We start from the raw sequence: 22300 nt of genomic DNA on the forward strand, positions 1-22300 counted from the left end.
AATTGGGGAACTCTATCCTGGGAAGCAGGGACTGAAAAATATTTGAGGGTCATGGTGGATAATCAGCTGAACATGGGCTCCCACTGCGACGCTGTGGTCAAAAGGCCTAATGTGATCCATAGATGCATAAACTGGGTAATCTAGAGTAGGAATAGAGAGATAATTTTACCTCTGTATTTGCCAGTGGTGTGACCGCTGCAGGAATGCTGTGTCCAATTCTGGTGTCTACAATTCAAGAAGAGTATTGAAAAATTGGAGAAGGTTCAGAAGAGAGTAATGAGAATGATTAAAGGATGAGAAAATCTGTCTTAGAGTGATAGACTCAAGGAGCTCAATCTATTTAGTTTAACAAAGAAGGTTAAGGAGTAATATGTTTGTGTCTATAAGTACCTACATGGGGAATAAATACTTAATAATGGGCTCTTCAATCTAGCGGACAAAGATATAGCATGATCCAATGGTTGGAAGTTGAAGCTAGACAAATTAAGACTGAGAATTAGGCGTACATTTTTAATAGTGAATAATTAATTTATTGAGGGTTGTAGTGGATTCTTTCTCACTGACCATTTTAAAATCAAGATCGGATCTTTTTCTAAAACATATGCTCCAGGAATTATTTGCGGGAAGTTATACAGCGTATGTTATATGGGAGGTCACCTTAGATGACTGCAATAGACCCAGTTGGCCTTGGAATCTGTGAAGGTAGGACTGGGAATTGTCCAGTATATACTGCTTTTGGCTACTTAACTAGCTGGAAAAGAGAATGTTGTCATAGTAAGAGCTGCTTACTATGGTTACTAAATGGTTGCTTGATCAAGTCTTTCTCTAGTGGGGTACATTAGAGGTGGAGCTCTTTGCCGCTAATTATAAAAAGAAGCTCCTGCACCAAGTGCAGGCTCATATGGTGTAACTCTCACATCCTTTTGTGAGGGAAAGCTCTCATAACTTTCCACTAGTCCTCTTAAAAGCAAGGACTGTGACAGCTGTGGAAACTGTCAGGCATGGATCAAGTTGCCTGAATTTTGGCTTATTTTCCGTTAGTCCTTTTTAATGTAACACACAGTCCATGAATGTTTGCAGTGTATTATGATTATAGCTGCAAAATCTTAACATTTTTGAGTTTGTCTTAATGATGAAATTAACAGAGAACATTTTTCTTTTGACATGTGCTTAGTGTTTATAAAGTTTCCAAACTGACAGCACTGTAAATTGAACCTTACTACCTACACGGGTGCAGCATAAATAGTGGCAATCCAAGCGTGTTCACACTGTCCTGCCCATGGTATCTAAGTCCTCTTTTGGAGGAATTATGTTTCTGCTCTGTTTGATCCTTGGTGCTTAGCTTGGTGCTTAGCTATTTTCTTTGAAGTGGGCACCTGTCCCCTGGGAATTGTAGTTGGCACCTACTCACTTGACATAAGCTCCTAAGTAGCTATTAGAATGTTTTTTCAGCAGTTACCTAGGACGTTTCAAGCATGGTGTAGAGATGAAAGACTCCATATCCCAAGAATTCTCCAATCTTCTATATAGACGTATCTTTATACTTTCTAGAGTTTATTTAAACGTTTGTTATTCAAAATGTGATGTGTTGTTTTTTTTTCCGGTTTCAGAAAGAACTCTCTGGGCACAAGAATATTGTAGGCTATTTGGACTGTGCTGTTAATTCTGTTAGTGACAATGTGTGGGAGGTGCTCATCTTAATGGAATATTGTCGAGGTAAGTAAACTACTGTTGGAGTTCTTATTTTTTATGAACATAAGTAAAGCATTCTTGAAGTTAGAGTCCAGGGTTATCTCCTAAAATGTGACATGTATTTTGGTAAAGACCACATTTATTATCTTCCTAATTAAGGTTAAGACCACTGAAAACACTATCACACTTGATTTGTTCTTAAGTGCCAGAAAGAATGAATCTGGGAATATTGAAAAGCTCAACCTACACTGCTTTATATGAAGGTCTGACCAGAAAAGAGGGGGGGAAATTAAATGTTTACATAAATATGTAAAGTGTCCTTGTTCCCTCTAACAAATCTCAGAATATATTTGTATATTGATTTGGGAATGAAGACTTTGCAAAACTGAATATTTTTTCACTCATGAAACTGCTGCTCCAGATAATGAACTGTAAAGGCTACATGCTGTCTCATTATCCTGATCCCTTAAATTGTTTTAAATCAGTTTATTTGGTGGAGGGTGGAGGCCATGGAGGTCCAAATAATGGTATCTCATGTCCTGGTCTATAACGGTTCTTTTTGTTTTAGGCAATACAAGTGGCTTCAGAATCATTCCCTCTTTTTCAAATATTTAGTTTCTTTAATTTACAAGTACACCTCTACACCGATATAATGCGGTCCAATATAACGTGAATTTGGATATAATGCGGTAAAGCAGCGCTCCGGGGAGCGGGGCTGCTTTACCTCGTTATATCCAAATTCATGAAACAGCTGATTGGCGCGGCAAGCCTGGAAGGAAGGGAGGGAGCGGGGGAGAAGCGGAGCGGGCAGCGCACTCAGGGGAAGAGGCGGAGCGGAGGTGAGCTGGGGCGGGGAGTGGTTCCTCTCCCTGCCCCGATATAACGCGGTCTCACCTATAAGATGGTAAGATTTTTTGGTTCCCAAGGACCACGTTATATCGGGGTAGAGGTGTATAGTTTGGGTTTTTCCCCCTTTTTTGTATAGAAATGTATTCTAGTAGTTTAGCTCAAATGTAGAGAAGTGTTAGGATCCAGTTATGGTGAATCTGGAGAAATGCTTGGATTTCAAAGTAACTGTGTCTGCTCCATGTGAAAATAAAATGTTCTGCATAAGCCTGCGCATTAGGTGCTTAAAATGCTTCAGGTGCCTTCCCTTTGAGGGTATTTGGCCTTTGTCTGCACTCAGCCAGTGCTGGTCAGTTGGCCTTCTGTTTAATTGCCTGATGTGATATCCTTGGATCTCTGTTTTGAAAGACAAATCCGATTCTGTGTCATTGTAGCTTTTGTGGATTCTCACTGTTGCTGTGAGGTGCACTGTTGTGTGCTTCTGCAACCTTCTAGAAAGCTATGCTCATTGGGAGCTACGTGAGTGATGCTTTCATTGTGCTCAACATTTACAGCCTGAATTTACTTCATCTTCTCCTATTGACTGAGGGTAAAGGGAATGTCTGCTGTAACCCTCAGATTTCCAGCTACCTTTTCTCTTGTTGTACTTAATTTAGATAGATAACTATAGTTCTTTGACTTTTCTGCACCATCATGTACGTGGTTTTGACGATGGTTTTATCTCTGTGCTGATCACGTAGACTAAGAAAGCTCCTGCATTGTTCTGAAGCAGCCGTACAGAACTAAAACTGAATATTGCTCTTGTTCTCCTAAACTAAAGATGCTTTTCAATAGGGAAAAGGGGCACTGATCTGAGAGCCAGAAGACCATGCTTTTCCACTAATACTAATTCTTTTCATATTGCTTAATGAACAAGACCTGATACCTTCCCCCTTCTTAAGGTAGGGTTTAATCACTTCTCCCATCTTATAAAAAGGTCTTACAGGGTTTGCACAAGGTCACTTCTCCAGTAAGGCAGACCAGGTCTCATTCACTTAGCTACACTGCCTCAGAATTTTACCTAGGTTGGTATAGAAAATGAGTGAGATGTAACTCCATTAATTTCAGTTGAGATGGACGAGATTTGTGACGTGGATTTGAAACTTCTGGGTTCAAACCCTGTTGAAAATGCATGCAGAAGCTTGGTACAGTTGCACATGATGGTGATAGGTGGTTTTTAAAAAATGAAAACTGAGGAAATTACATGAAAAAAACTGTTAAAAGGATATTAAGTTTGTGAAGTTGAGCACTCAGGTTACAAAAACAGTAGAATTCAAGTTGCTGTTTGTGCAGCTTCTGTTTGTCAAAATGCATCAAGGGGGAGACAGCCTTTAATTACATGATCACATACTTCCCTTGCTCAGGCCCCTGCCTCATTCAGTGCATAAGCAGGACTTCTGAATGCTTGACTTCGCAGTTTTAATAGTGGGTGAAGTAATATCTTTTCTAGGACCAACTTCTGTTGGTGAAAGAGACAAGCTTTCGAGCTCCACACAGATCATCCACGTTGTTTCTCTAATATTCTTGGACCAACACAACTACAACAACACTGCAAACAGTTTTAATAGTGTCTTTTAAACATATGTTTATACACTATAAGTATAGATTGCAGCTGTTCATGTAAAAATTGACTCAATTCAGCTCAGATTTTGAGTCATGTTTTGATTTTGCACACTTCTGAGATTTAAACATCTAAATTTCAGTAAGTAAAATCTTAAAAATTTATGGCTTGTCCACTTGCTGATATTAATATAAGTTAACTAAACTGATATTACTTTTTTTTTTTTTTTTCTGTTTGCCAGAAGCTGGGAATGAGCAACAGGGGATGGATTGCTTGATGATTACTTGTTCTGTTCATTCCCTCTGACGCATCTGGCACTGGCCACTGTCAGAAGACAGGGTACTGGGCTAGATGGACCTTTGGTCTGACCCAGTAGGGCCATTTTTATGTTCTAAGAAATGTGGTTTTGAAACTAATGGGAGCTATGCTTTCCTAGCGTCTGAAAGTAAGGCTCATAATCTCATAAAAGATAGTATTCTATGTGTAGTATAACTAAGCCCTTGCGTTTTCGGTTTAAACTGATTTTTACAAATAAAAAAAAATCCTAGGTTTTACAATAAGTATTCGGGTTTTTTTTCTGATTTTTCACCCTACGTTTGGATCATTCATATCTATATATAAAATATAACTTGTTTTACTAGGAAAATACAATACATTGCATGAGATATGTATTACGATAATACATTAGTCTGTGTGTGTATATGCAAAGGTGCTTGTTGAAGTAAGGTTATGTATTCGTCTAGAAGATGCACACAATAAATGAACAGGCACACATTCAAGCTCCTGAAGTGCGTATGCATCTGAATGTACTAATGAATCTCACGCCCACCATGTACACATTTCAGGCTGTTAGCAGATAACGGTTTAAAGCTCTGACACACTAAAGTCGGGAAAATCTGTATCAGAATACATTTCAGAACATAAGGAAAGCTTAAAAAACTTTAAAAGTTTAAAAAACAACAAGGAAAACCAATGAAGTTGAGTGTATACACTGCAAATGCTGTGGCCCACTTACTAAAGTAAATATTTATAGGCTAATAGTTTTAAGTCTATAACAGTAAACTGTTTATTCAAGTTAAAAGTTTTAGTTTGGGATTAGAGGTATATTGTTTTCTTAAACTCAGAGTTGGCATTGTGTTTTGAGTTGTTTTAGTTCTGTAGCAAACCACATTGAATTCTATTAATCAAAGCATTAATCTACTCAATACTTTTGCCCCGTCCTTGTGTCCACCAAAATAAATACCGATATTTGTCCATAAAAATTAATAGTTTTTTCCTCCAGTTTTCATCTGTTTTTGTCATTGTATTAATAAACACAGATAAATTCCTGGGAAAAATAAAATAAAATAACTGAAAATGAAGGGCTCTAAGTATAACATGAGAATAATATGGTGAGCAATTCAAAAACTGCTGTTTCTAAATGTAAGTTTAACTTGATTGCAGTGTAGATGGAGTAGAAAATTAAGCTACTAATTAATGGAGAGCATAAATGTATTTCTCATTTGATCCACTGCTTTGAAGTCATAATTAATAGGTATTGGTGTCTGAATCGACCTAATGGAGACAGTCTTTTCCTTCTGAAACTTCTCCCTGCTGGCACACTTGCTGAGTTAACGACACCTTCCTTCCAGTATGTCTGCCTGCACTGAAGATAATAGATGTTTTCTCTTTTGCTCTCTGTGAGATCCTTTTACAAGGGAGTTGCCTCTGGGAAACCAGTTTTTCCTTTATTTTTTCCACTTTAATGGAATATAATGTTAGAAATGACTCCATGATCACCAGAGATTACCAATAATCCAAGAACTTCCTCTGAGAATTTGGTGCTTATTCTGCCAGAGTTATGTAACATAGTGGAGGGAGAACCATCAGTCCTCTCTGACCAAATCACAGTGTTACAGGATTTTTTTTCAATCTATTCTTTCTGAAATAGAAAAGGTGAATTGGTTTCTTCAGATAGCAGTTCTTGGGCAACAGATCTGTCAGCTGTCAGTGCTTTTCAGGATAAAGATGCACATTTTAAAAAATAAAATTTTGTGTTCAAGAAAATTATTCCTTCTGCATGCGGAAATCTTGAGTTCAAAGACTGTTGAATAGTCTCCATTGTATCTTTCTAATGTGATTAATTCAGATTTCTGGCAGTTACTCAGTGGTTGCTTTTTTCTCCTGAGTTATAGATGTTAAGGACAGAAGGAAGCATTATGATCATCTAGTCTGACCTTCTGTATAAAAAACCAGACCAGAGAACTTTCACCTGTTGATTCCTGCATGCAGCCCCATACCTTTAAGCTGAGCTAGAACATGTCATAGTATCATAGAATATCAGGGTTGGAAGGGACCTCAGGAGGTCATCTAGTCCAACCCACTGCTCAAAGCAGGACCAATCCCCAATTTTTGCCCTAGATCCCTAAATGGCCCCCTCAAGGATTGAACTCACAACCCTGGGTTTAGCAGGCCAATGCTCAAACCACTGAGCTATCCCTCCCCCTCTACAACCGTTTCTGTCATTGTGATACTCTTTGCGCTGGTACTTTTATTACTTTCCCTATATGGTGGTTGAGTGATAATGAATGTTTGTTACTTCTCATGAATTAGGACTCCTGTCTAGGACAGTGAATCCAAGAGAGGAGGGAAAAAACCAGATTTCTTACTTGCCTCCCTAATATGACTATAATTCTTAGGACATACTTTCCCTATATTTATCAACTAGTTTTTGTTTAGGCTGGTGAAGAAGCGGTGTCAGATGTCAAATATTGCAATAGTGGCATCTGCATAATGGTGGTTTATTTTCTATACTTTGAAATTATAACAACTTCTGTAGTTTTTGGGTCTTCTCAGATTTGGAAGGATTTGGCGAAGGTCAAGCAAGTGTGTTCGTGTGGGGAGGTTTCAGATTTCAATTCCAAAAGATCCTTTTGCCACCATTGAGTGGGATTGGACACTGAATTACCTTCTGTTTGGAGCAGTGGATTCTTATTAGGAATCAATAAAATTAAGGGTAATTAACTTTGTCTGTTCTGTAGATGTACGGGGGATGGGGGTGTATTAGCCCTGTTTGAAAAACAGCAAGAGTGGTTGATTAAAAACTTGTTTAATTTTTTGACAAGAGGTTGAAACATTTTGAGTGCATATAGATAAGGTTTTAAATAGAAACACACTTTGTTAGATTCAAGGCCACACAACATTTTGAAAGATCGTTAAAAAGAGTTGTTACTTTTACAAAGTTATGTTTCTGCTGTAGCGGGGCAAGTCGTAAATCAGATGAATCAGAGACTTCAGACAGGCTTTACTGAGCCAGAAGTGCTGAGGATATTTTGTGACACCTGTGAAGCTGTTGCCAGGTTGCATCACTGCAAAACCCCAATAGTTCACCGGGACCTGAAGGTAAGAGTTCCACTAAAAGGTAATGAGCTGAAATGTTTGCTGCTATTGAGCAGCTGTCAAAAGATGACTTGTAATGTGGAGGACATCTCATAGCGTGCAAAAGCTGTCCACTTATATATGGGGAGAAGAACAAAGTCTGTCTGCAGAACCGTACCCAGAAGATTAAATGAAAAACGTTAGGTAGGTTAGGCATCACATTCTTGTAGAATAGATTTTGGCACTACTGGTGACCTAATGAGGTAATGATGAAGTTATTGTTTTACTATTAATGCTAAATTTCTTTAGAATGTTCAGAATATTAATACATGACAGGTTTGTTAACACTAACTGAAAATTAGAGGGAAGACTTAGCTGCTTTCTATAAAATTGGACACTACACAGTTTTTTGTCTTTCAGTTTGTCAATTTACCTGATTGTTTCATTTTTCCTTTTAAGGTAGAGAATATTTTGTTGAATGACAATGGAAACTATGTCCTTTGTGACTTTGGCAGTGCCACTAACAAATTCCTTAATCCTCAGAAAGATGGTGTTAATGTAGTTGAAGAAGAAATTAAAAAGTAAGTTCACTTAAATAGCTATTTGTAAGCACTAATTAATTTTCTTAGCAGCACAGAACTTATTATATGTTATGTACATTAATGGAAACATAAGGGACTAGCTAGGAACAAATTAGTGTTCAGGGTGGTTGATTTAAGTGCACAACTCCTGAAGATACATTCCTGTTGTTAACCACTTCCTTAGTAGTGATCAGGGCTATGCAAATACCTAAAATAGGCATAGCAAGATAGTAGGAATACCTGGTAATGTTGATGCTATTTCAGTTAACCTACAAGCAATTCCTGCAAAATTTAAAGTGAATACACTAACAGTAGAGTGTTAATTACAAAAAGTTTGATGCCTCCAGGTAATACATTAAACTTAGAATATATGCAACCTTGTGATACTTGTACTGTCTTGGCTCTTTCCCCCTAAGAACCTGCAGTGTTCTAAGCCTCGCTTCATTCCTGTTTAGGCCCCTGACCTGCAGTTTACAGCATACAAGTGAACTATTGTACCAACATGTTGTTAATTGCAGAATTGTGAGACCTTAGATTCAAAGTTATTTGATGTGCAAGTTTGTTAGCATATTGTTGAGACATCTGGGTGCTATTGAAAGACAACTAATAAGAACAGGCTCAATCAGCCTGCATGATTGCTGACACTGGAAAAAGGCTTCATACTAACTTACTAAGGTCTAGATCTGTCCTAATGATGGATCTAGTAAGATCCATGTCATTTCCACTCTGTTTAATCAGAGAAATTGTGCATGTGTTCAAGTTTAAAATTTGTTTGTTTGTTTGCCTGCTAAAGATAGTTGGTGCTGAAGAGTAACTATGTATTATTCAGAACTTAAATGGAAAATAAATGTACACCTTTTTGAAACTACTACTTAGGATACATACATTTGGGAATGATATGTTACATTTTATAAACACACTGTTATTTACAAATATGAGACTCAATATCCCTGGAATATGCTTAGTTTTTAACTAGCAAGAATCAGTTCAATGAAGTGAGCTGTAGCTCACGAAAGCTTATGCTCAAATAAATTGGTTAGTCTCCAAGGTGCCACAAGTACTCCTTTTCTTTTTGCGAATACAGACTAACACGGCTGTTACTCTGAAACCAGTTCAAAGATGTAACTTCCGCATCTGGGTTTGGCTTTGACTGCAATATTTATCAAGAAAAGTTACCAAAAAATAGAAGTAGACATACTGCTATGAAAAAAATCACTCTTGGCTTTTCTAGCTCCATCTTTCTCTTTCCATGCTCCATATTTCCAGCATTAGCTTCATGTTGCTTAGAATTTCAATAGGAGACTGATCTGTTAATGTGTAATACCTTTAGAGTAGTGTGAGCAAAATATCAAAAAATAAGAGAAGTTAAAATGCCACAATCTAAGGTGTAATTTGGAAATAGTTTTTTCGTAGCTGCTTTTGAAGATAATCTATAACAAGAATTAAATATTTATCACTTCCCTGATCTTATTAAAATCAGGTGTTCAAGTTTGATACCTTTAGACAAACTTTTTTGTGTTCATAAACTTGGTGTATTTGATTTTCAATAGTTATAACTTGTAATTCTTCTAAGAGTATAGAAAAACAGCAAAAGATTCTTTCCATAAAACAAAAAACTTTTGCTGAGCTATGAGCAGCATGTCTACTGCCATGTCCGCATAGATGGTCAATGATCAATCCACACAGCATCATTTGTTGCTTACAGGAATGCTGCAATGACTTACTATTTTACATAGGAAGAAGAAAAGGAGTACTTGTGGCACCTTAGAGACTAACAAATTTATTTGAGCATAGGCTTTCGTGAGCTACAGCTCATTTCATCGGATGCATTCAGTGGAAAATACAGTGGGGAGATTTATATACATAGAGAACATGAAACAATGGGTGTTACCATACACACTGTAATGAGAGTGATCACTTAAGGTGAGCGATTACCAATGGTGGGGGGGTGGGTAATAAACAAGGGGAAATAGTTTTACTTTGGGTAATGACCCATCCGCACCCAGTCACACATACTCCCAGTCATAACATTCAAAAACCAGTCGGAGAACACTTCAGTCTCTTCGGTCACTTGATTACAGACCTAAAAGTTGCAATTCTTCAACAAAAAAACTTCAAAAACAGATTCCAACGAGAGACTGCTGAATTGGAATTAATTTGCAAACTGGATACAATTAACTTAGGCTTGAATAGAGACTGGGAGTGAATGGTTCATTACACAAAGTAAAACTATTTCCCCTTGTTTATTCCCCCCCCCCCCCCGCTCTCCTCCTGGTAATAGCTCACCTTAAGTGATCACTCTCATTACAGTGTGTATGGTAACACCCATTGTTTCATGTTCTCTATGTATATAAATCTCCCCACTGTATTTTCCACTGAATGCATCCGATGAAGTGAGCTGTAGCTCATGAAAGCTTATGCTCAAATAAATTTGATAGTCTCTAAGGTGCCACAAGTACTCCTTTTCTTTTTGCGAATACAGACTAACATGGCTGCTACTCTGAAACCTATTTTACATAATGTATAAGTAATCTGTAGTGGGCAATTACCCATATTAAAAATAATTAGTGTGTATTAGCTTATGAATGGTGGCTAAAAAAGGTATACTGCAAATCTTCCATTTCATCTCAGTTCCACTTTACTTATTTTCTGCTAGGTATACAACACTGTCATACAGAGCTCCTGAAATGATTAATCTTTATGGAGGAAAGCCAGTTACTACCAAGGCAGATATTTGGGTAAGTAATATAAAAGGTGGTCTAATTCTTGTAGAGTTGTTCTGCTTTATTAAGAGTAAAAAATTGATAAAAGGGAAGTTAGCGTCTCAGAAAATACAAAATAAAGGCTTTGCCGTGAGAGAATAAGGTGTGGCTTCTTGCAGCAGAAGTAGTGTGTGGGAAATGGTGATAAAAAGAAATAGCTGTAGATAATGGTTTTGTCTTTTCCTACAGAAAATTATTGGCATACGTGATGTACTGTAAAAGGGGAATTATTATTTAGATAAGTATTTTTTTTCTTTAGCCTACTAGTGCAAAATGTAGGTAACATCAGTATTTTTCCTCGCTCTGACTCAGTTGTTAACAATGGCTTCAATAGAAACCTGTTTAAGTATGATTTAAATAAGGCAGACTGAATAGGTGACCAGCTCCTGTGCATTCAGCCATGTCAGCAATGTTTAGTTCAGTGTGAAAAATAAGATTTTATTATCACTAATGATGTATAGTGAATATTTGCAGAGTGCATTAAAGATGAAGAGTGCTATATTTGCTGATTATTACACTATATATAATCAGAATGCAAAGTTCAGTAATAACCAGCTGGACATAATTTGAGCGTAAGGAGAAAAGTAACAATGAGAAAATAAGGTATGTAATACAAAAATAAATATTTGTAATGAGTGGCTGGTACTGTTCGTTAAACATCTTTTAATTGCTAAAGAAACAAGGTGGATGAGCCACTCTCTTTTATTGTACTAACTTCTTTTGGTGAAAGAGACAAGCTTATGAGCTATGGAGAGGTCTTCAGGTCTGGGAAAGATATGCAGAGGCCACAGCTAGCCCAGGTCAGCTGAACTGGGCTGTGGGGTTATAAAATTTGCAGTGTAGATATTTGAGCTCAGGCTGGAATCTGGGCCTTGAGATCCTGTGAGGGGGGAGACTTGGCTCTGAGATTTGGTGCCACAAGTTCTTTATCGTAGTGTGTATCCAGAGTTTTGCAGCTAAATACAAGGTGGAAAAGAATTTGTTTAACATAAGTAGCTAATGTGCATTCTAAGGGCAAGTCTACACTACAAAATTAAGTCAACCTAAGTTAGGTCGACATATAGCAACCACAGTAATTAATGGGGCTTTTCATGTCCATACTGTGCCCTCTGTTGGTGGTGTGTCCTCACTAGGAGTGCTTCCACCGACTTAACTGTGTGGGGCATTGTGGGGTACTGACAGCTGGGGCTTTGGGGCTGACAGCCTGAGCTGTCGGCAATGCGGGGCTCGCAGCTGCAGCCCCACTCTACCCAGGGACGCACGGCCCAATATTTACATTATTATGTAAATAATGTAGCGTCTACATGGATGCTGTGTTGCCCTAACTATGTCAAACTAAGCACTATGCCTCTCACAGAAGTGGAGTTAAGTTGATGTAGTGGGTGACTTATATCCGTGGGAGCTAAATTTTAGGGTAGATCCTTATTAGATAAGGTAGCTTACCTTGACCTAACTCTGTAGTGTAGACCAGGCCTAAGAGACGGTTCAAGGAGAAGTGGACACGTTAACACCTCTTCAGTCATAGGTCTGTGAGAGTTCATTTGAGAGCATAGTTATGGTCTAGTTTCACCCACACATGATGATACCCATATAGGGTATCATTAAACAATTACAATCCATACTTGATGGGGACCACAGCCTGAAAAATCTTTTCTGAACCCTCTTTTCTGGCCTTAAAACAACCCCCCAGACTCACCAATCTCATGAATAGAGGCAAGCTCCCCACAGACTAGGACACATCAACTCAAAGTGGTACTGGCCCTGCCATAACAGATGCAAAACCTGCAGAGTCAACTCTGCTCCTATAATGACCATTACCCACCATAACATACCTTTTAAGATCCACGTGTCCTACACATACCTATGGCAACGAGGTGTACTTCTTTCAGTGCACTAAATGCCCTAGTAACAACTGTGTGAATGAAACCAGTCATTACTCTCTCAAATGAACTCTCACAGAAAAGTGATAAGACAAAAACAACATTCATGGGCCAACACTTTTCACAAAACAATCATTCCATATCTTATCCCTCAGTCCTCGTTCTCAAAGAGAACGTGCATAATGCTTTCGAAAGATGAGCCTGGGAGCTTAAATTCCTAACCTTGCTAGACACTAGAAATCATGGTCTCAATAAAGACACTGGATTTAAGGCTGATTACAACAATCGGTAACTCTCTAGCCTGCTATTTTTTTTTTGTCCTATGACTGCAGAGGTGTTCACAGGTCACTTTACCTGGAATAGTCTCTTACAATATGTGTTAACTGCTTATGCTAAACAATTGTTTCCACCTTGTATTTAGCTGTGATGCTCTGAGTATCTTTCCCAGACTGGAAGAAGAGCTCTGTGTAGTTTGAAAGCTTGTCTCTTTCACCAACAGAAGTGATCCAATAAAAGATATTACCTCACCCACCTTGTGTTTCCACTATCCTGGGACCAACACTGCTACAACAACACTTTTAATTACTAAAACCACTGAGGAAATGAAGCGAGGGTAAATCTGATTACTATATGAAATATAACACTTTCATTGTCAACATCTGCAATACCTAATGAGGACTTAAGAACTTTTTCAGATCACTGAAATGGGAGAACAACTCTATGATTACTTTTCTTCTACATGCCAGACAGGTGCATCTTGAGTAGATTCCATCAAAAAGTTTATGGGAAAATAACATGAGCTCAAGGACTCTTATTTGTCAGTTTAGATGGTGGTTCTACACGTGCAGTTTCGCTGTATAAACACATATTGGAATATTCATCTGAATTAAAAAATAGATTTTTTTAAAATTCAAAAACAGATGTAAGTTTCCTCTCTGAATTTCTTTACGTTAACAGCTTAGTTGCTGTCTGGCATCCAGTTGGAGGGACAAAAAGCACTTGTAGAATTGCTTCAGATCACGTCATTGCTTACATCCCAAGTTATGTCAATGGAGTGTTAACTCAAAATGCTACCATGTTCAATGTCTATGCAGGCATCAGTAGAGACCAGCATTTAAGTTATTTATTAAATCTAGCTTCACTTTTTACACTGATTTATTGCCATTTAGACTTTGCAATGACAATACTTTTTTCTTTCTTCTCTTTTTTTTTTTTATTTTATTTTATAGGCACTTGGCTGCTTGCTGTATAAACTTTGTTTCTTCACACTTCCCTTTGGGGAGAGTCAGGTTGCTATTTGTGATGGAAATTTTACCATTCCAGACAATTCCCGATATACCCATAATGTACATTGTTTGATAAGTAAGTAGCTGGGCAGCACTTAAAATTGTTTTGTGTGAATTTATTAGACCTTACTACTAGTAACCTTCCCTACCTGCAGTATGCACTTATAGTTAATGTCCTTTAAATCAGTGAATTTGAAGGTTTGCTTAAACATAATCTAACCTTGCCCTAACACCACTTTTAGACCTTTGTTCTAAGTTCAGAAGAGTCCTTATCTCCACTGTCTGAGAAATCAAAGTAAATCTGTTGTTTTGCTGGGGAAGAAAGGGGGATCATTGCATTGAGGAAATCTTTTGAAAAGGAAAATTGTCTGCTCTGATGAAGAAAAAAAAAAAGTTTCCTTTTAGTTCTTCTTCGAGTGTTTGCCCATGTCCATTCCATTTAGGGGTGTGTGCGCGCCACCTGCACGGGTGTTGGAATCCCCCCCCTCCCCCTTGGTATCCATAGGGGCTGGCTCTGGTGCCCTCTGGAGTCACGTGCATATGCGCCAGTATAAGGGAATCCCCCTCCCCCCTTCAGTTCCTTCTTACCACCAGTGCTGGTGCTGGAACGCTCCTCTTGCCTTAGCAAGCTGTACTGACCAGTGGTGGTTCTAGTTTTTTCTTGTGTATATACCTGTAAATAGTAGTAGTTTTAGTAGTTTCTAGCACTTCTTAGTGGTTAAGTGTAGTATAGATAGTCCCTGGAGAGACTTGGTCTAGGGACAGGGCATGCCCTGGTCCCTGGGCTTTAAGCCATGCGAGCGGTGTAAGAAGCCTATGCCAGTGAGCAATCCATGCATCCATTAGGTAATATAAAATATTAAAATTTTTCTTTAAAAAGGTATCCCTGTCTGAGATCTTTCACCTTCTTCAAGATCTTCCCTACAGATCTCCCCATTGTTTACAGCGTCTTCTCCTCCTCCTTGCTGAAAACTTACATTGAGGACAGCCCCCCCAAAAAAACTTTTTGATAGGACAACCAGCTATATCTGTAAAATTTTCAACATTGGTCATTGTATAAGAATCTAAGCAATATATAGTGTCTTCAGTAAAACTAGTTACCTGTGCCAGTCTTTTTTTAAATAATCAGTTTTGAGCTACCCCCGCTTTGTGAGGAATGTTGAGTTTACTCCTGAGCTAACTTAAAAAGACAGAATCGCAGCTAGGATGGAAAAAACATATGTTTTGAAAGGATACTTATGCAGTATTTGCAAGGATACTTTTGCAGCAAGGAGCAGGAAATGCATTTCTTTCTAAAAAGAGTGTTTATAGAACACACTGGTAATACCAAAATTCTGCAGATATTCATAAAACCATGCTGAGATATAGCACAGAATTTCCCCTGCACTTCCTTGCAATGCTCCCAAATATAGCCCTATATTGCTCTAATCAATTTAATGAAGAAGCTACCATAGACAGAAAAACAAACAAAATTTTAAAATTCTGGGGAAAAATCTTGTTTAAATCGGAGACCTCATAACTTTAAGTAATTATTATTTAAGTACTTGAAATGTACCTCTACACACTCACTTTTTTAAAGAATAAAAACAGTGTTGCCTTCTTCGTCGATAAAGCAAGATGTGTTCTAGAAAATGTTGTCCATCTAGACCAGTCTTACATTTCTGTTTGGTTTGCTTTCTACCTGGAGAAAAGTAACAAAAAGTAGGAACAGAACTCTCATCAGAATTAACTCCAGATACCTGATTGTGCACACCAGAGATGAGGAAGAATCTCTCGCTTGAAACTTACATTTAATTTGATACCATCACTCTTTCAAATCAGATCTGTTTAGTTCTTTATTCTTATGACCTTTCTTGATTCCTAGAATGAATGTTGTCATATTTCAGCTGGTTTCCCAGGTTGCCAGGAAAGCTATTACCCCAGAACTGTTTGATAAAGCCTGGGCTGATGCAAATTATACTTTTAAAGTTTCCTGACATGTTCTTGCTATAAACTTCTTGTTCAGAATCTAAGAAAGATTTTTCTATTTTTATAATTGTTTCTGTATTTGGCAACTTATTAAATGATGAGCTCAGTATGCTGACTTCACTGGCAAATTTCTGACCAACGTGTACTTTAATAGGCTGTAACTTATCGTGTAGTCTTGGTTCACACAAGACTACGGGTGATTTTGTCATGTATCTAGCAGGACACTAAAATCCAGGATGAGTCCAAATATGCCTCTAAATCCTTCTGAGCCCTGGGCATCTATCTTTTTAACCTTGAATTTGTCAAAAGCTTTGTTGTGACATACCTCTTTCAGAGGAGGGCTGCACACAGTTTCTCCCAGCTGCAGTATATTACTTCTGTTAGCTAGGGGAACTTAATAGAATTGAGGTCCTAATTGTGCCCCGAGCCGCCCCCCCCCCACCCCCCACCCACACACACTACTTGCAATGCCTGAAACTGTTCTTTCTCAGGTGCTTCTGATGCCATCATTTCCAGCAATTTTGCACCAGGCTAGGATCATGTGGTGGTGACACTGCAACCTTTCCATCCTATCTTACACTGTTCTTGTCATCTTTTTTAAATGGTATTTCCCCAGCCTTTTTGACTAAACTCTTGGATTATTGCAAATATGTGAAATGAGGCTAGACCTCATTTTTAGGGTGAAATTTGCTAATGTTTTACTACAGTAGTGTCCAATCTCTTAATCCTGAGGGCCAAGTGTATTTCAGAATGGTCAGGAGTCTACAATCAATATTTTGGGGCTGATTCTCTGCACTGTTCTCTCTCTGCACCGTTCAGGATTTACCACGATGTAGGGAAGACTCCTAGCTCTGCACCTGCTCTAGCTCCTGCATAGAGGGAGGCATAGCTCCTGAAAAGGGAGCATCTGAGTGGTTGGGGTGGACACTTGAGTTGGAATGAACACTTGGGCTGTGCCCAGTTGGCATATTGTCCCTTGGGGACCACAGCCAGCAGACATAAGTTGAGGCATTTCCCAGGGCAAAGAATTGGGGAACTGTAACAGGGTGGTGTTGCTCAACTCCTGGCCTGCCCTGCATGGGAGAGGAGAGTGGTATTTTGCTTAGTGCGCCCTTAAGCTCAGGCAGAGCTAGTGAAGCTCTTTTGCTGCCCTTTCTGGGGCTTCCCCACGGAAGCAGACAGTGGAGCAGCCAGAATTTTTCTCTCCTCGGTGACGTGATGAAGGAGATAGAACTGCAGCAGGGAAGGGACAGCAGCAGCTCAGAGCACTCGCACCTCAGAGCTGTTGGAAGTAGCATGAGACAGCGTGTCCTGTGTCCTCCCTGAAGTGATGGGTCTGTTTTGAACACTTCATTTTTTAAAATTGCACTTGTTTAGGAACACATTTTTCACTTGGAGTCAAATATCGTTTTTTCTTCATGTAGTGACCCTCCAGGCCACCAACTGGCACCTAGGTCACAGATGGGACACAGCTAGCTTAGCGTCTTATAAATATCACTACATACAAAATCAGGCTTATAAATTTGTCTGGTTATTCTTTGTGATTATCATTTTCAGTGGCAAATTGAAGCAAGTTAAAAGTAAAGGATGCGATGTGTAGGATTTCAGGCATGGCTAGACTTCCAAAATGAAGTTTAAGAAACCAGTTACTGTTTAGTGTAAGAGCCATACTTTTAAACATAACTCTTTGGTTTCCAAGCTGCATTTCTTTGTAATGTGTAAAAGGTAAGCTTCTGTGTGGTTATGGAAAGGTTTGCGTGCTCATGTTTTTTCTTTTAATCAAATAAGTGATTTATTTTAAAATATCTCAAAATACTTAAGTATTTCGTACTCAAAATACTTTCCCTCTTGCTCTGTGTAGAATACTTTGGAAGATTGAAATTGAACTTTTACTGAAATGTTTTTCCTTCATATGTGAACTTTTCCTTGCTTAAAAATGTAGGATGGATGGATGCTTAATTCTCCAGTGCATTAGGTGTTTCCATATTTATATTTATTATATTGAATGCATTGCATTCCAAACTAGTTAATTACATGCCATTACTCTCTGTAGTGAACCTAAATATTTCTGGTAGTTTACTGATTAAATCAGTGGTTCTCAAACTTCACTGTACCATGACCCCCTTCTGACAACAAAAGTTACTACATGACCCCATGAGGGGGGACCGAAGCCTGAGCCCCGCTGCCCTGGGCAGAGGGGTCAAAGGCCAAGGGCTTCAGCCCTGGGCGGGGGGCCTGTAACTTGAGCCCCACCATCCAGGGCTGAAGTTGAAACCTGACCTCTGCTGCTCAAGGCTGAAGTTCTCAGGCGTGGGCTTTGGTCCCGGGCGGTGGGGCTCAGTCTTGGGCCCCAAACCCCAGTAAGTCTAACGCCAGCCCTGGCGACCCCATTAAAATGGGCTCATGACCCACAGTTTGAGAGTCACTGGATTAAACTGAGTGTACTTCAGAATTACTTATTAACATTAAGTTTGTTTTTAATAATGCTGTTTCTGTAACGGACACATGGATTGGTGCTGGTCTAAAATCCACTCTTTTTTTAATTAGTCTGCATCTAATTTTAACATTCATATAGAATAATGTTCTCATGAAATGGCTGGCTGTGTCAGTTCAGAAAACATAACTTGTGTTCAGAGATGGAACTTGGTTATGTTTTGAGTGGGAGGGTGTGTGTGTGGTTTTTTGCATGGGTCCTCTAATTAAAAAAAAAAAAAAAAAGTTGCCGGTTCCAAATGCAGTGACATTTACACATCAGCCCACCTGTGATGCCTTTAGTTGGCTCACTGTTTTACGTTTCTGTGTCTCAGAAAATGATTTTCAAGAAGGCTGGTACTCCTGAGTTGTTTTCATTCTAATAATGGAGAAGAAGGTTTTGAAGACATAACTCTGATCTAGCTGGTGGAGAGACTCAGTTTTCCTAAAATACGAACTACTTTTTTTAAAAATTTATTAGTGTAGCACTTTGCAATTTGTTTTATAGCATCCCTAGCAGTCCTTACAAGTCTGCTGTTCAACTGATTCAGCTGAGCTTCAGGACTGGTAATGCAAATTTTCTACTCTTTCATTCAAGCAAAAGAGTAAAACATACAGTATAAACCACATATTCTTGGCAACAGACACCAGTCTAACTCAGTACTTGTCTGAAAGAAGTAAAAACCACTTTTTGAAATGAGTAAATTCTAAATCAATTAGTAAAGTAGTTTAATTCTCATTTACTCTTCATTTGTACTATGTCGTAGGCAAATTTTCTTTAATTGCTATTAGAGAAATTTTAATCAATCCACTTTTATAGGGTACATGCTTGAACCAGATCAAGAACGCAGACCCGACATCTTTCAAGTATCTTATTTTGCCTTTAAACTTACCAGAAAGGAATGTCCATTGTCCAATATTAACGTAAGTAGTCTTCTGTTTTTCACGTCTTTTGATAGATTTAGTAAGTGTCCCTCAATATTGTCAAAAGGAGTTATTACTTCTAGATCAAATCAAGTGAAAACATGTCTAATGTTAACTTTTTTCTTTATAAAAGTCTGTCCCTGTGCTGAAATTTCTGGATATGATAAATTTCAAATAGATGCTGTGTTGACAGAATTCTTAGCTTGTTAAACTAAAGCAAAAAGGAAAACTGCCTTAGAATCTTCTGGATAGCCCTAATAAATAAAGATGGAATGGAAAATCGCTTCTGACACATCCTGATAAACTATATCAGAACGTAATGGTACTTTCAGTGAACTGTACTTTCCACACTTTTTATTTGGCTAGGTCTCTGGGTTAATATAAAATACATTTTAAATTGTTCCTGCTATGTTGATTTTCTCTCAGTAAGTTCAAATTTGAGAGTTACTACATGAGGTAATGAGGACAAAAGGAACTGATAATTTTGAACAGAGCTTTGAGTTAACTTAGTATTATTAACCATCCTTAGCCATTTCCAGCCTTGGCAGGCTCTTATGTACCGACAAGGGAAAATGGAATAGCCTGAGATTTTCTCCTCAGCCCCCTTCACCCTATTTCTATATTTCTCTGGCATTTGGGGGAAAGATATAAAATCTCTAATTCCCAGACACAAACTACATTTAAGATGGAGTTAAGGTTGAGAGGACATAACTAGTAATGTTATAAGGATGGAATAATTATTTCAAAACCAAGCATTCTTCTTGAAGTAGTGTCCATATGGGTGCTCTGCTTCAGTTGTGCATATGCCTCTTGAGCCCTTTGATCAGAGGTTTTTCCACTACCTGTGCCTGTTTGACCTGTGTATGTGCCCTATACCTCCTCATGCCAGATGTCAAAGCTATTTAGGGATGCTTGAGTGAACCACCCTTAGTTCCTATTCTACCGCCTTGGCCGGAGAGGGAGCTCTAGTGTGCCTGCCTGGAGCGTGCTGTGGCTATTGTGTATTCTTCTTAGAGTTGCTTGATAAGATTGGTTAGTATAGTTAGCTGTTAGTAATAGTAATAGTACCTGGATGACTGGCTACTCGAGGGCCATTCTTATGAAGCTGTGCTATCTTCCACCCAGAGAGCCCTTGCTCTGTTCCAAAAGTTGGGTCTTCAGCTGAAAGTAAGGAAATTCACCTTAACCTTCATAAAGAAGATACAGTTTATAGGGGCTTCATTGAACTCGTTGACAGCCAGGGCCTGCCTTCCCTTAGACAAGTTCATAATCGTATCAAGTTTGGTACAGACAATTCAGGGAAGTCCTTGGACTACTATAAGGACACATGACAGCTTGCGGTGTTGTGACCGAACACGCATGGCTACGTCTCCACTTCTTTCCAGGCTGGCTCAGAATGACCTGTTTTCTAGGCAGCCGCACCTTGGACAAACAGGTGATGGTTCCTCTACAACTGAGGAGCTTCCTGGATTGGTGGAAAGATCAACTCAACATTTCGATGTGCATTCCCTTCTGTTTCCCAACTCCATCACTAACTTTAACAGAGGCAATATTGTTGGGATAGGGAGCTCACCTTAATGCTCTCATGACTCAGAGCAGATGGACAACGCAGGAAACCAATCTCCACATCAATCTGTTGGAGTTCAGGACTGTCAGGAATGTCTGCCTCCATTTCCTGCCTCTCAGAGGCAAATCGGTCGGGTCATGATGGACAGTGTGTCCTGCGTGTTCTATATCAACATACTATGGAAATGGTGCATAGCTCATCAGATCTAAATGTTGGTGGTCTACATCTTGGGCATTCAGAACACCACAGCCAATGTTTTCAGCGGACACATGGCACAGAACTGTGAATAGGAACTAGACTTTCAAGTCCTCCAAAACATATTCCTAAGATGGGGTCTGCTGAAGGTGGATCTCTTCACAAGAACAAGAAGTGCCCTCTTTTCTGCTCATGAGGGGGGTCTGAACCACCATTTTGGGGGGGATACCTCTCTTCCTTTCTGAAGGAATAGTGTCAAATTCTATCCAAATGTAGGTTTTGTGTTTTAAAAAAAAATCTTTTATAAAGCATATGGTGAAAATAAGTGTTTCCATGAATGTGTTTGAAAACTCCAAAGGAAACATTTTAAAACAAATATTCTCTGCACTCTGTGCAGCCCAAATGTAACAGCATTGTGCTAGTGCATGGGAGCCTGAAAGTTAAACTGACTTAGCTGACTTCTATTCAAGATGAGAAAGCTAAAAGCAGTCTATATAATGGTGAATTTTTTTTAAAAAAATTGCAATTAATAATCTCTGTGATGGTTTCTCCATGGGGTTCCACCTGGAACTGGGGTAACACTGAGCCCCCTGACCCACCAGCCTGTGCTCCCTCTCACATGGTACTGCTGTGACAAACTGCAAAGCCCTTCAGTCTGCACTTTCACCAGCATTCATACAGGTAGGGACACACCCAGCTGCAGTTACATGCAGGCTCTCTGACCAGCCCCCCATAGGAAGGCTACAGCCAAGGCAACCCCCAGCTCCCCAGGCATGCCCCCCCCTCTGGCGTATATACCCAAAATTGTACCGTCTTGTGCTGCATAGGGAACTCGACAGCATAAGCTCAAAGTTTCCCCCCTCCTTCAATGTGGAGAGGAATACCCAACAGCCTTTGAGCTATGATTCCCAAACCCTTCTCTGCAATTCACTGGTTAAGATAAAACAAAAACAATTTATTAACTACAAAAGATCGATTTTAAGTGATTATAAGGAACAGCAAACAGATCAAAGCAGATTACCTAGCAAATAAAAAAAAAACACCAAACTAAGCTTAATATACTAGATAGACTGGATATGAATTAGCAGATTCTCACCCTAAGAGATGGTACAAGAAGGTTGCAGATTCTTAAGGGGCAAGTGCACTTGCTTTACAGCTTGGAATCCCCAG

At 39.0% G+C, this 22300-nt stretch overlaps 1 protein-coding gene across 1 annotated transcript in view; it reads left to right on the forward strand.

The window, feature by feature from the left end:
* Nucleotides 1–22300, forward strand: part of BMP2K (BMP2 inducible kinase) — a 106911-nt gene that overhangs the window by 38595 nt on the left and 46016 nt on the right. Inside the window, exons 3-8 of the mRNA XM_074950468.1 lie at nt 1611–1716; nt 7377–7519; nt 7955–8076; nt 10733–10814; nt 13948–14080; nt 19265–19368. Of these exons, the coding sequence (XP_074806569.1) occupies nt 1611–1716; nt 7377–7519; nt 7955–8076; nt 10733–10814; nt 13948–14080; nt 19265–19368 (690 nt within the window). The remainder of the gene's footprint in view (nt 1–1610; nt 1717–7376; nt 7520–7954; nt 8077–10732; nt 10815–13947; nt 14081–19264; nt 19369–22300) is intronic.

Source organism: Natator depressus, chromosome 4 (assembly GCF_965152275.1).
Source record: "Natator depressus isolate rNatDep1 chromosome 4, rNatDep2.hap1, whole genome shotgun sequence".
Lineage (NCBI taxonomy): Eukaryota > Metazoa > Chordata > Testudines > Cheloniidae > Natator > Natator depressus.